Genomic DNA, 13,151 nt, shown 5'->3' with positions numbered 1-13,151 from the left:
CCACTGCCACACCGCCAAAGTGCGCCCGCCGGATTCCAACAGGAATCCAGGTCTGGCAGTCCTGCTGTGGCTGGCCCACGGCGGTACAGTTGTAAGGCTCAACAAGAGCCTTAGCATGGCACCGCAATGGGAACGCCATTGCACGTTCCTCCAAGGCATGGACTGTGAAGTCCATGCCCTACAGGAACTGGGGGTGCATGTAGACAGAAGTGCACACCATGTGTCCCTCCTGCATGCATCCCCTTGTGCAGAGGCAACAGGATTCCTCACAGCCACACTTTTTATGGCGGGCTCACAGCCATGAAAACTGTGGCGGTGAGGAAACTACTAATATGCTTGGCGGTGCTGCAGTGGCACAGTCATCATATTAGGGGTCTCAGACCCCTGCAAGACCACCAGGGATCACGGATCCTTGGCAGCAGCAGCGGTCCCATGGCGGTCCGACAGCTCAATTTGTTATAGGGCAGTTGGACCACCACAGTGGGTTTGGAGGTCCATCGGACCATCAAACTCAAAATAGGGCCCTTAGTCTGTGGTTGCTTTACCTAAGAAGCAAAGGAAACCCATAAATAATTCTTCATGAGCTCTGATCTATAACAAACCAAACAAAAATATTGCATTAAGAGAAATATAAAGCTGAAGTCTAAACAAACCTGACTAAAAGATGAAAATATGTTAATAGAAATGCCACAAACAGGGCCGGACTTGGAACACTAAGGAATCCTGACAAAAATGTCAGGCCATTCTCGGCGGCGGGGTGGCGGCTGCAAATGTGTACAGTTTGCAGTACAAAGACTTTCCTAACTGAGGAACATCATACTTGCTCTGGATCTTCAAACTTAAAAAAACCTGTACTTGCTTCAATCATGAGAAATGACTTTGCCTTTCTCTCTGGTCACCATTGGCCTGCTTGCAAGCATTGGCTCAGTTTACCTCCTGCCTTCTTACAAGCTGAATCTGCTGGAGCGGGGATTTAGTTTAAATTACAAATCTTAGTTTACCACCATCTGGGCCAATCCCTGCTTCTCTGGTCTCTTCCGGTCCAATGGATCTTTTGCCATTGTTATGGGGCGGAGGACTAGGGGGCTGCTGGGGTGGAAGTACAGAAAGAGAGCCACGGATGTGGTGTATAAATAGTGGAGGACATGATGTCACAGAGGCTTGAGAACTCTTTATAGTAGCTGCATCAAAAAACACCCTCCATCGCCAATGATGACTTTCCTTTCTCAGGAGTCCATTGCCAGCACTGCAGAACAGGGGCGTCATGAACTCTGCACTTTAGCACCTTGAGCAGGGGTTAAGTGCCAGAGGGCAGTGTGTCTGGCATTAATCCTTTGAAATTGTCTCTGTAGTTACCTTGATTTTGATTGGAGACACTGGCAGGAAAATCAAGATGGCGCTGAGACAAGGGGAGCAATCCAACAAGAACATGAAATGAAAGAAAGAAGGAAGGAAGGGAAGGAGGGATTGATGGAGAAATGTATGAATTTGAAAGAAGGGTGCAAACATAGTTGGACAGAGGTGGATTGAAGGGTAAAGGGATGGATGGATTGTTAGTGAGGTGAATGAATGTATGAAATGATGGCGTGAAGGATGTAAAAAAGGATGATGAATGGATGAGAGGAGTAAGGATTATGGTTGAATGTGAGAAATAAAGTTGATGCAAAGAAGTACGGATGCATGGATAGAAGTAATGATGGATAAAAAGAAGTATGGATGACTGAATGGAGGCATGGATGGACAGAAGGAAAAAGACAAGGATGAATTGGTGGGTGATTGAAGGGAATGATGGGTGTATGAAGAGAAGGAAGAATGGATGACAGAAGAAAGAAATGACAAAGAGAAGGGAGGACAGGTGTATGGATGAGCAAATTTACTAAGAATGTGGGTGTAGAATGCACAATTTGGTCACAGTACGTTCAGGATTTCAAGGAAGCAACCAAACGAGTGGCTGGCTCACTCAACTCATTGAGTGTTATTTGAGATAGGATTCAAAGTGGGGGTATTTGTTTTCTGGCTATCCCCTTGCTGCCAAATGCTGAGGTTGCTAAATTCAAAGTTTGGCAGGCCTTGATTCCAACCTCATGCCTTTTTCGCTCACCACCTCACACTCTCAGTCTCTTTATTTCACTCTTGCAGGTTCCTTTTCATCCCAGCTTTCTCTCTGTGTTAATATTGTATCTTTCCTCCCTGCCTCTTGCTTGCTCTGCATCAAAGTCAGATGATGAAAAATAGGACCCCAGGCCTCAAAAATGAATGCTTGTGCCCACGACCAAGCATCACAGGCAAAACTACGCACTGTTCATCAGGCGGCGTGAGGGGAATATATCAAAGAACATCCAATGAACTCTCTCCCTATTGCTGCCTATTCTGGGCCCACCTTCAGAGCTCCCACAATGCAGTCTCTCAGCTTGCAGTCTCTTACAGAAGCATCATTGTGCTGCTGATACACTGTCCTGTTTCAGAATTTTAAGGCCCCAATTGCATTAACATTATGAGTGGTGGGAGCTGCTTCGATGTGTTATTTAGCAACATCTTACACATCTCAATTGTGCGCTTTTTTGCATCATTTCCTTCTGCAGCAGTCAGCGTTTCACTGCAGTAAAAAAATTAAACTTGAAATGTAGGTATATGCATAAAATACTAGTGCTTTAAATGGGCGGCTACTATCTGGTACTGAGTACCTGCACTTCTTTAATTTAAAAGGGGGAATACCTGCACTTCGCAGCACTGCGAAAATACATTTAATGAGACAGTACCAGCAGTTCTCGGAAGCAAACAGGTACTCTAAATAGTGAGTACCTTGCACTTCTGTATTCAGGTCCGGCTTTAGCACTGGTGGCGCCCGGTGCGACAATGTTTGTTGGCGCCTCCCACAGACTCCCTCACTACCACCCTTTCGCAGTGCCCCCTCAAGTCTCCATAATCACTCTCACATGTATTTAATTCGTTGAATAGCACCTCCTATACCAGTGTAGGGTGTCAGAGCACTTTACATCTCACACACACACACACACACACACACACACTACACAATCATAGGTGTGTAAATCAGTGTATAGGAAATATTACATAAGCCAGAAGACTACATGGTGTAATAGTCACATGACAATACATACTGGTAGACATTTTAGTTTAAGAGGGCTTGGTCTGGAGAAGCACAGACTCAGAATTCAAAACATAAGCCCATGGTTTGGGGTTACATTTAATAATAGGGATTTTTTATTCTTACCAAAATGAACCCTTTTTGAAACATTAGAATAATGAAAGACAGAGGAAAAATTATAATGCTCTAATCTATATCTTGCAGTTTGCATGCAGCTCTTTGACAGTTATTAGCTCACTGTTCCATGTTAGGATTTTAACATCTACACTGCCAGTACCAAAAGGATCTCTCTGACAAAAGCACTGACTGATTTAAAATATATGCACTTTCTGATCTGCATGGTACACATTCTTGGCAGCAGGCATATAAACCCTCTGTGCTACCATACAATGAGTTAAAGCTTCCACTAGACAAAACTCCTTCTCTCTCCAGGAAGAACATTAGTCACCATAGTTATCTTGACATTGTTATTGCTGTATGAGAATTGCAGAGGCTAGCAATGCAGCAGCAGGTGCTTTTAAAGCTATAAAATACTTCAAAGGATGGCGCCCCCTAGAAGCGGTGGCACCGGTCGCACCGCCCTAGAGCCGGCCCTGTCTGTATTTCCAATTAAAGCATTGTAAAATACATACTTCGAGGTTTGATTTCACAAACACCAAAGACCAGCCCCAAAATAAAATAGGGGACATGTACATCCTGCAATATGGTGCTAAATAGTATAATGATGCAAATTAGCTACAGTGGGCAATTTATGTACCACAGTTTATAGAGTAAAATGCAAATAGTTGGAGTCGTTTATTACTGCAAAACACTGGCATGTGCTTATCGGTAAATCCAGCACAGTCTCTGAGATATAACTCTATATTAATGGGCCTCCTTACCTGAAAAAGAGCTCACACATAAACAATATTAAGGAAAGGCTCCAATCAGCAGGGGTTTGCCCATTTAAAAGGGCCTAAACAATAGGCACACTTCTTACTTCCCTGTGTAATTTAACATTTTAGTGACGAGACAGCCGGTTTGAAGTAGTTTGTTTGGCAGTCGGTCACAAACTACATTTTTACTTAGGCTTACTTAATTTGACAGAGCAGGTGTACAGTGGAAGATTATAATGATACTGTGACCCTAAGAAAAAAATATTTCCAGCTGTGGGTCGTCCACTGTCTAATCTAATGTCTAGGCAAACTGAGTAGTAATTTTTAGGTCAAGCTTGGGCAGAGCATGCTGTATTGAGGTACGGACTTGAAGCTCCGCCCACTCTCCACCCCTATTTTTCATTGGCTTGTGTCATTGTCCACTGTAAACTGTGGCTGTACTTTGGTCAAAAGGCTTAGCAGTCCCTCCTTAGTACCACCTTGTCTCATTTTGTAACCTCCCATGGAGATAGCCCCTGTTAGGAGTGTTGTTACTCGGTAAGCTTTAATTACAGCCTCCGGGTACTATTTTTTCATGTTGCTTTGTCCTGCCTGCTGTTGCAGGCAGGACACAAGCTTTGCTAAATCTTTTTTTGTCATTTTTATACAATGCATTTGCAATGCAATAGATCTCGCAATTGCAAGAGTTTAAGCTATTGGCATTGTAAATGGCAATACTTTTTATTTATCCGTTTTAAAAACAACACATAAGTAAAAGGAATTGTCATTTACAATGCCAATAGCTCAAACTCTCGTGAATGCGAGATCTATTGCATTGCAAATGCTTGTTTAGTTAGAGATGTGGCCTACCAGAGCTGATATGATGCAAGCGACAGAACAGGCGTTCTGCATTAAACGTTCTTTGCAAAAATGACAACACCAGAGAATGAGGTGTCCACTCTAAGGTGTAAGGCTAAGGGTAGTATTTAGGCTTTAGTAACCTGTATTTTCAAGAAGCTAAACAGACAGTGAGTGAACTTCATTCTTTCTCAGACGCCTTTAATCTGAGAGGACTCATTTCCTGTTTCTACATATATCCCCTTGATTACTCCCAATAAAGCTGCATAAACACAGCGGTTTGTTTGTGCAAACATGTACAAAAACAGAAGTTAGAGGAAGGTATAATTTCAGCAGGAGTGTATAAGGAAGCAGGGGGTAAAACTGGATATTAAATGTGGTGGGAAATCGTTAAATTTTAACTAAAGCATTCCAGGTGATGTACATTGAACCTTGGTATTTGCAGAATCTGAGCCACATTAGTGTAAAAAGAATTAAATGTGAACTGGTTGCAATAAGTGGGCTGTGGCATACAATCAGCGGCTCGTGTGTGTAGCCCAAAATGGCAGTTTCAAGTATGTTCCTGGTGAGTCCCTTTTAAAAGTTATGTCACTGAGGTACAGGAGAAAAAACATGATCTCTACCTTTGCAGAAGATTTATTAGAGACCTCAGTGTAGGATGTGTTATTTTTATGTGAGAGGCTCAGTGTCTCAATGGTGGCAAACAAACCTGGGATTTACGCGTTACACTGAGAAGCCAATAGGTCTCACCTATGTAAGAGCTATTGGTTTTGGCAATGTATTTTAGCCTTGTTGTACACCAGTGTGGCTGCTGTTCAGCACAGCTAAAGGTTAGTGGTGTGGAGTGTTGTAGAGTGATGTAGGGGGGAGTGGAATGTTAGAGTGGATTTGTTGGAGTGGTGGGGGTCGTAGAGTGGAGTAGGGAGAGTATGGTGTCATTGAGTAGAGTAGAGGGGAGTCAAGTTCAGTGGTAAAGAGTGTTAGAGTGCACTGTCATAGAGTGGAGTGGGGTGGAGTGGATTGAGGTAGAGGGTTGCATTGGAGTAGAATGGGTTGAATTGGAGTAGAATGGGGTGGCCTGTAGTAGAGTGGGGTGGACTGAAGTGGAGTGGGGTGGACTGAAGTGGAGTGGGGTGGATTGAAGTGGAGTGGGGTGGATTGAAGTGGAGTGGGGTGGATAGAACAGGGGGATGGTCAAACAGACGGCATGTGGTGACTGGGTTGGGGTGGATTGGAATTGAGTGAATTGGAGTGGGTGGAGTCGATTGGATTGGGTGGATTTGACTGAATAGGAGTGGGGTGGACTGGATGTGATTGGATTGGAGGTGATTGGAGTGGGGTAGATTGGAGTGAGGCAGATTGGAAAGATTTGGTTGGATTGAACTAGGGTGGGGTGGATTGAGGTTGATTGGACTGGAGTGGCGGGGTTTGGTTTGGGTGGGGTAGATTGGAGTGACGTGGGTTGGACTGAGTGGGGTGGAATGGAGCGGGGTGAATAGGAGCAGGTGGAAGGATTTGGAATGGGGTGTAATGGATTGGAATGGGGTAGGTTGAAGTATGGTGGATTGGACTAGAGTGAGGTGGATTGGAGTGGGGTGGCTTACATTGGAGTGAGATGGGTTGGATTGTATTGAATTGGAGTGTAGTGGATTGGATTGGGGTGGGGTGGATCGGACTGGAGTGGGATGGGTTGGATTGGAATGGGATGGGATGGGTTGGAGTATGGTGGATTGGACCCGAGTGGGGTGGATTGTGCCACACAAGCCAACAGATGGTAAGTTCTGGGTTCCAAACCCTCTTGGTTACCAATAGTGCTTCGCAAGTGAGATGCACGAGCTAGCACATGCATTTGCAGGCCGACCTTAAAAAGGGCAGGGGACAGGGTGGAGAGAAAAGCAGATCGGCACAAGAGAATAGGACATAGGGAAAGAAAAGTGGGCAGGAAGTAACATAAGACCACAGGGAGCAAGAGAAGAGGAAGGAAGTAAAAAGGGCAGAGAGGAAAGCACCCAAAGGTAGAGAAAAGTGCAGTAAAGAAAAGAACAGCAGATCAATCCAAGAAGTGGGCAAGGAGGAGGATAAAACTAGAGGGGAAGAGAGATGAAAGAAGGAGAACAGCAGATCAGCAGAAAAGGACAGGGAGTTAAAGATGAAGGCAGGGAGGAAGAAGAAGAAAGTAATTCATCACAGGAGAAAACATGGAGTTAGAGGAGGGGAAAAAGAGAATAGCAGATCAGCACAGAAGAAGAGAAGAGAACAGGGAGTTAGAGAAGGAGGCAGGTGGAAGAGAACAACAGATCAGCACAAGAAGTGGGAAAGGAGGAAGAGGAAATGGTAGGGGGAAGAGGGCAGTAAGGAAGAGAAAAGCAGATTAGCGGAAGAGGACAGGAAGTTATGCCAAGCGCAACCATCGGAAAGCGCGCCCTTAGGGCCCGGCCCCCCCGACCCTGTGACACACCCCCTTAGCGGTAGCATGGCCAGCAACCTAATTTGTTGCTGGCCAGTGGTAGTCCTTCCGGGGCACCGCGTCGTAGGCCCAACATCAACTTCCGGTAGGGAGGAGTGGAGGTGGGGCTTGGGGGCTATTTAGGCCCGGATCTCACCTCCACTCTTTCTCTCTTGCGGTGATTCCTGCCCGGACGACGGCTCCTTCTATCTCCCACCCACCATCCCTTGAGTTTAGGGGTTAGGGGGGCTAAGTTGGGGGAAAGGGTTGTTGCGGAATAGGGGTCACAGAGTTGTGCTTTTTAGGACAACGGGAGGCCTGCTGGCATACTCCTGAGGCCAGCACTGAGGGGAGAGTTGGTAAGCTCTCCGCAGGGAGAATGGGGACACCGGCTGCTGGGGAGGCAAGGGCGACAGGTCACACGAGCCTCCTTTGGCAGCCTGGTGGCAAGGGGTGGGCCCCTCGTAAATAGACAGATAAGGACCAAGGGTTGGGGGGCTCACCACTTAAGGACGCAGGTGGGTTGCGCCTTGCGTGGTTCTCAATCGGCGGAGATGCGAGCCTTGAGGCCCCTTAGTGCTGGAGGGTATTATGGACTAGAAAATTAGGTTATGAATTCAGAACACTAGGAAATTAAAATGTGTTATGCAAGAATTTATAGCCTAGTATTTTATCAATGTTATTGATGGTCATGTTTATGAATAACTTGATTTTGTATTAAACATGGCCTAATTTTCCCACACCTTGGAGTAAGGATTGGTTTGTGGGTATTCATTGGGTGGAACGGGGGCGATATGGGGGGGGGGGTCCGGGTTCTATGCCAAGCGCGACCATCTGGAAGCGCGCCCTTAGGGCCCAGCCCCCCCCCCCCGACCCTGTGACACACCCCCTTAGCGGTAGCATGGTCAGCAACCAAATTGGTTGCTGGCCAGTGGTAGTCCTTCTGGGGCACCGCGTCGTAGGCCCAACGTCAACTTCCGGTAGGGAGGAGTGGAGGTGGGGCTTGGGGGCTATTTAGGCCCGGATCTCACCTCCACTCTTTCTCTCTTGCGCTGATTCCTGCCCGGACGACGGCTCCTTCTATCTCCCACCCACCGTCCCTCGAGTTTAGGGGTTAGGAGGGTTAAGTTGGGGGAAAGGGTTGTTGCGGAATAGGGGTTACAGAGTTGTGATTTTTAGGACAACGGGAGGCCTGCTGCCATACTCCTGAGGCCAGCACTGAGGGGAGAGATGGTAAGCTCTCCGCAGGGAGAATGGGGACACCGGCTGCTGGGGAGGCAAGGGCGATAGGTCACATGAGCCTCCTTTGGCAGCCTGGTGGCAAGGGGTGGGCCCCCCGGAAATAGACGGATAAGGACCAAGGGCTGGGGGCTCACCACTCAAGGACGCAGGTGGGTTGCGCCTTGCGTGGTTCTCAATCGGCGGGGATGCTAGCCTGGAGGCCCCTTAGTGCTGGAGGGTATTATGGACTAGAAAATTAGGTTATGAATTCAGAACACTAGGAAATTAAAATGTGTTATGCAAGAATTTATAGCCTAGTATTTTATCAATGTTATTGATTGTCATGTTTATGAATAACTTGATTTTGTATTAAACATGGCCTAATTTTCCCACACCTTGGAGTAAGGATTGGTTTGTGGGTATTCATTGGGTGGAACGGGGGCGATATGGGGGGGGGGTCCGGGTTCTATGCCAAGCGCGACCATCTGGAAGCGCGCCCTTAGGGCCCAGCCCCCCCCGACCCTGTGACACACCCCCTTAGCGGTAGCATGGCCAGCAACCTAATTGGTTGCTGGCCAGTGGTAGTCCTTCCGGGGCACCGCGTAGTAGGCCCAACGTCAACTTCCGGTAGGGAGGATTGGAGGTGGGGCTTGGGGGCTATTTAGGCCCAGATCTCACCTCCACTCTCTCTCTTGCGGTGATTCCTGCCCGGACGACGGCTCCTTCTATCTCCCACCCACCGTCCCTTGAGTTTAGGGGTTAGGAGGGTTAAGTTGGGGGAAAGGGTTGTTGCGGAATAGGGGTCACAGAGTTGTGATTTTTAGGACAATGGGAGGCCTGCTGGCATACTCCTGAGGCCAGCACTGAGGGGAGAGATGGTAAGCTCTCCGCAGGGAGAATGGGGACACCGGCTGCTGGGGAGGCAAGGGCGACAGGTCACACAATCCTCCTTTGGCAGCCTGGTGGCGTGGGCTGGGCCCCCCGGAAATAGACGAATAAGGACCAAGGGCTGGGGGGCTCACCACTCAAGGACGCAGGTGGGTTGCGCCTTGCGTGGTTCTCAATCGGCGGGGATGCGAGCCTTGAGGCCTCTTAGTGCTGGAGGGTATTATGGACTAGAAAATTAGGTTATGAATTCAGAACACTAGGACATTAAAATGTGTTACGCAAGAATTTATAGCCTAGTATTTTATCAATGTTATTGATTGTCATGTTTATGAATAACTTGATTTTGTATTAAACATGGCCTAATTTTCCCACACCTTGGAGTAAGGATTGGTTTGTGGATATTCATTGGGTAGAACGGGGGCGATATGGTGGGGAGTCTGGGTTCTATGCCAAGCGCGACCATCGGGAAGCGCGCCCTTAGGGCCCGGCCCCCCGACCCTGTGACACACCCCCTTAGCGGTAGCATGGCCAGCAACCTAATTGGTTGCTGGCCAGTGGTAGTCCTTCCGGGGCACCGCGTCGTAGACCCAACGTCAACTTCCGGTAGGGAGGAGTGGAGGTGGGGCTTGGGGGCTATTTAGGCCCGGATCTCACCTCCACTCTCTCTCTTGTGGTGATTCCTGCCCGGACGACGGCTCCTTCTATCTTAGATATCTCCCCGCGGTCGTCGAGGTCATGGAGGTCGTCGAGGCGTCGAGGATTGTGGTCGGACTGCTGGTCGTCGGGACTGCTTGCCGGTCGGGCTGCTTAGCTGCTGGGGAGTCGTTGGGGCTGCTTGCTGGTCGGGCTGCGGAGCGTGCAGCGGTGATCTCGGGGTGTGGCGTAGCTGATCTTCAGGTAAGGTGCCGGGGTAGTGGGGACACAGGCGCGGCTTCCGGGGTTCAGTGGGCGGCCGGCGGTCTTTTGAAATTGTTGCTGCCCCCGCTGGGCTCTGGGTGTGGCGCGGTGACCTCGCTGTCCTTGCATCTGGGTATCAGGCGCGGTAGTGGGGTATCAGGCGCGGTAGTGGGGTATCAGGCGCGGTAGTGGGGTATCAGGCGCGGTAGTGGGGTTTCCCGCAGGGTTCCGTGTCGCGGCGCGCAGGGTTGCCGCTTCCCGTGGGGTGGGAGGATCTTGCCAGCTGCGTAGGTTGGTCCCGCTCTGGAGGTGCTGAGGCGGGAACTTGGAGCTCCGGGCACGCAAGGGGATAATTACGGCTGTCATCGGCGTAGGAAGCGCTGCACGGTGAAGGGCTTTTTCACGCTTAACGGCACAGCGTGCTGGGGGTGTGTTGACAACAGGACGGGTGATAGAGTTTTCGCCATAGCGCGAGGCAAGGCTTAGGCAGCGGCGGGCGGGGGCGCTGGGAACAGACCGGAAGTGCGGAGGACAGACGTTGCGTTGCAGGGGTGTTTTGATTACAAGCGGCTAAAGCACAGAGTCACTGTGGCTTAATATTTAAGGTCTGAGACTCTTGCTATCAAGGTTACAGGTTCAATTCCCATTGATTCTGTTTAGTTAGATTTCTTTTGCATTGTCGCTGGGGCAGGGGTGAAAGCCGAAGGTGTGGACAAGGGTGTGTTAGTTTGTTACCACAGCATTGGAATACGGGCAAACATTGTGGGCTAGCAAGGCATCAATTTTCATTTTGTGTTCGGTCGGGTTGAAGTGCTCCACCATGCCCCCCAAGAGGAATCACAAGAGGAAGGAGGGGGAATCAGAGATTGCCCAGTTATTAAAATTGGTACTGGCGAAGTTGAACAAGGATGAGGATAGCGAGGGCGAGTTACCCGAGAATGCTGGGGGGGAGGCGTCCGAGTCGGACAGCGAAGAGAGTACAGAGCCAGTAGCGCCAGAGCGCCCGCGGAGGGCGATGGTGCCACCCAAGGCGGCCTTCCCCCCCTTTAGTGAAAAAAGCAAGGGGTAGCAAGAAAAGGAAGGTGGTGAAGGAGAGTGAGGGGACTGTGCCAGTTATGGCTGATATGCCTCCCGCACCTGTAACTCCCGTACCGACACCCGCACCGGTACCTGCATTACCTCCTGCACCGGTAGCTCCCATACTTCCACCTGCGCCTGCCCCTGTAATGCCTCAGGCACCGGTAGCTCTTATACTTCCGCCTGCTCCTGTAATACCTCAGGCACCGGTGGCTCCCATACCTCTAACAAATCCAGTGCCTGAGCCCATCATGGCTCCAGCGGTACCACATGAGTTGCCCAGGTCGGGGATTGAGCGGGATGACGTCAGGATTATTTTGGCCGATATCAGAGGGGCCTTTAAGGCCTTGACTCCAGCCATGAGCAACCCTGTGCCCATAGCCCCAGAGAACCCAGTCACTACAACAATGACAAGGGTGCCGCCAGTGATACAGGATGAGATAGCTGAAGGGCAGGCCCCCAGCACACCGGCAGGGGGGTGTCAGGTAGCTAACGCTAATATCTTAGTAACTGTCGCAACATTGTTAGCTCAGCTGGGGGCGCCAGCGACAGTCAACACAGCAATTGCCCCATGGGCTTCACAGGCAGGAACGGGTGGGGTCCTGGCAGAGCTGAGCAAGCAGGTGTCTCTCTTAGGTAAAACGCAAGAGACGGCCGTGACGGCGAACGGACCAGCGGTGGGTCAAGCGGCCCCCGCGCAACCAGCGTCAGAGGTGCCCCCTGCAGGTAAGGCAGTGGAAGGCGCGAATAAGGTTGGAGGTGATGAATGTAAGGTTTTGAGCGGCATGGAAACAGTTCTGTCAAAAAGAGGTAAATTGGCAGCACACGTAGCGCTGGACATAAGGAAAAAGATTTGGAAAGGTGATTTTGTTGACATTTTCTCACTCATTAGGCCAAAACGGAGGGAGGAGGACAATAGAGAGAAGGACAGGAAAGAGGGTTTCTTTAGAGAGAGAAAACCAAAGGTGGAAGAATCCATTACCAATTGGCTGTTTGGTTTTAATGTGTTCTCCATTGTGATGCTTGAGAAAAAGCCAGAGTTAGCTATTCCCTTGATATGTTACGCCAACAAGATCTTAAAGGCTCATGTCACATATGGGGGCGTGGCCTGGTTAGACTATGACAGGGATTTTAGGTGGGCCAAAGTGGAAGATCCTGACATGGGGTGGGACCAGACGGAGGTGAATGTATGGTTGGAAAGTGTGAACAAGACGCCTGTGAGGCAGCCCTTTCGGACATCCCAAGAAGGCCCGGGTGAGAAAAAAGGGACATGTTGGGCGTTTAATCGAAAAACATGCACTTGGGCCCCAGGGACATGCAAGTTCAAACACGCATGCGCTTACTGCGGCCACCCCTCCCACCCAGAGTTTAAATGTCTCAAAAAATCTAAAGGAACAAGGGAGGGATCCCAAGCCTCTCCCTGCACAATGAATTACCTACTCCGGTCAATTTAGGGAAACTGATGCTCTGGCTAAATCAGTACCCTGACAGGAAGGCAGCCAGAATTTTGTATGAGGGGTTTTCGGTAGGCTTCCGCATTCCCGCGCTGGGGGTACCACCAGTGGGCTACTGTAAAAATGTATTGTCAGCACGTATGCACCCAGAGGTGGTGGCAAGTAAGGTAAACAAGGAAAAGGCCCTGGGACGGGTGGCTGGTCCTTTTGGGATGCCACCACTGCCTGGGTTTGTTTGCTCACCCCTGGGGGTGGTGCCTTAAAAAGAGCCAGGGCAATTCAGAATGATACACAATTTATCAGCGCCTCTGGGTGCATCGGTAAATGACGCCATAGATCCGTCTTTGTGC

At 49.4% G+C, this 13,151-nt stretch overlaps 1 protein-coding gene across 1 annotated transcript; it reads left to right on the top strand.

Annotated features, from left to right (window-relative positions):
• The first annotated feature begins 11,598 nt into the window (after window positions 1–11,598).
• On the top strand, window positions 11,599–12,801 carry LOC146866184 (uncharacterized). Its single transcript, XM_085640396.1, has one exon. It carries the CDS (start codon window positions 11,599–11,601, stop codon window positions 12,799–12,801), a length of 1,203 nt encoding a protein of 400 aa, XP_085496522.1.
• The last annotated feature ends 350 nt before the right edge of the window (window positions 12,802–13,151 follow it).

Source organism: Triturus cristatus, chromosome 2_1 (genome assembly GCF_964204655.1).
Source record: "Triturus cristatus chromosome 2_1, aTriCri1.1, whole genome shotgun sequence".
NCBI lineage: Eukaryota > Metazoa > Chordata > Amphibia > Caudata > Salamandridae > Triturus > Triturus cristatus.
The sequence above is the reverse complement of the archived record's forward strand: the minus strand, read 5'-3'. Positions and strand labels throughout refer to the sequence as shown.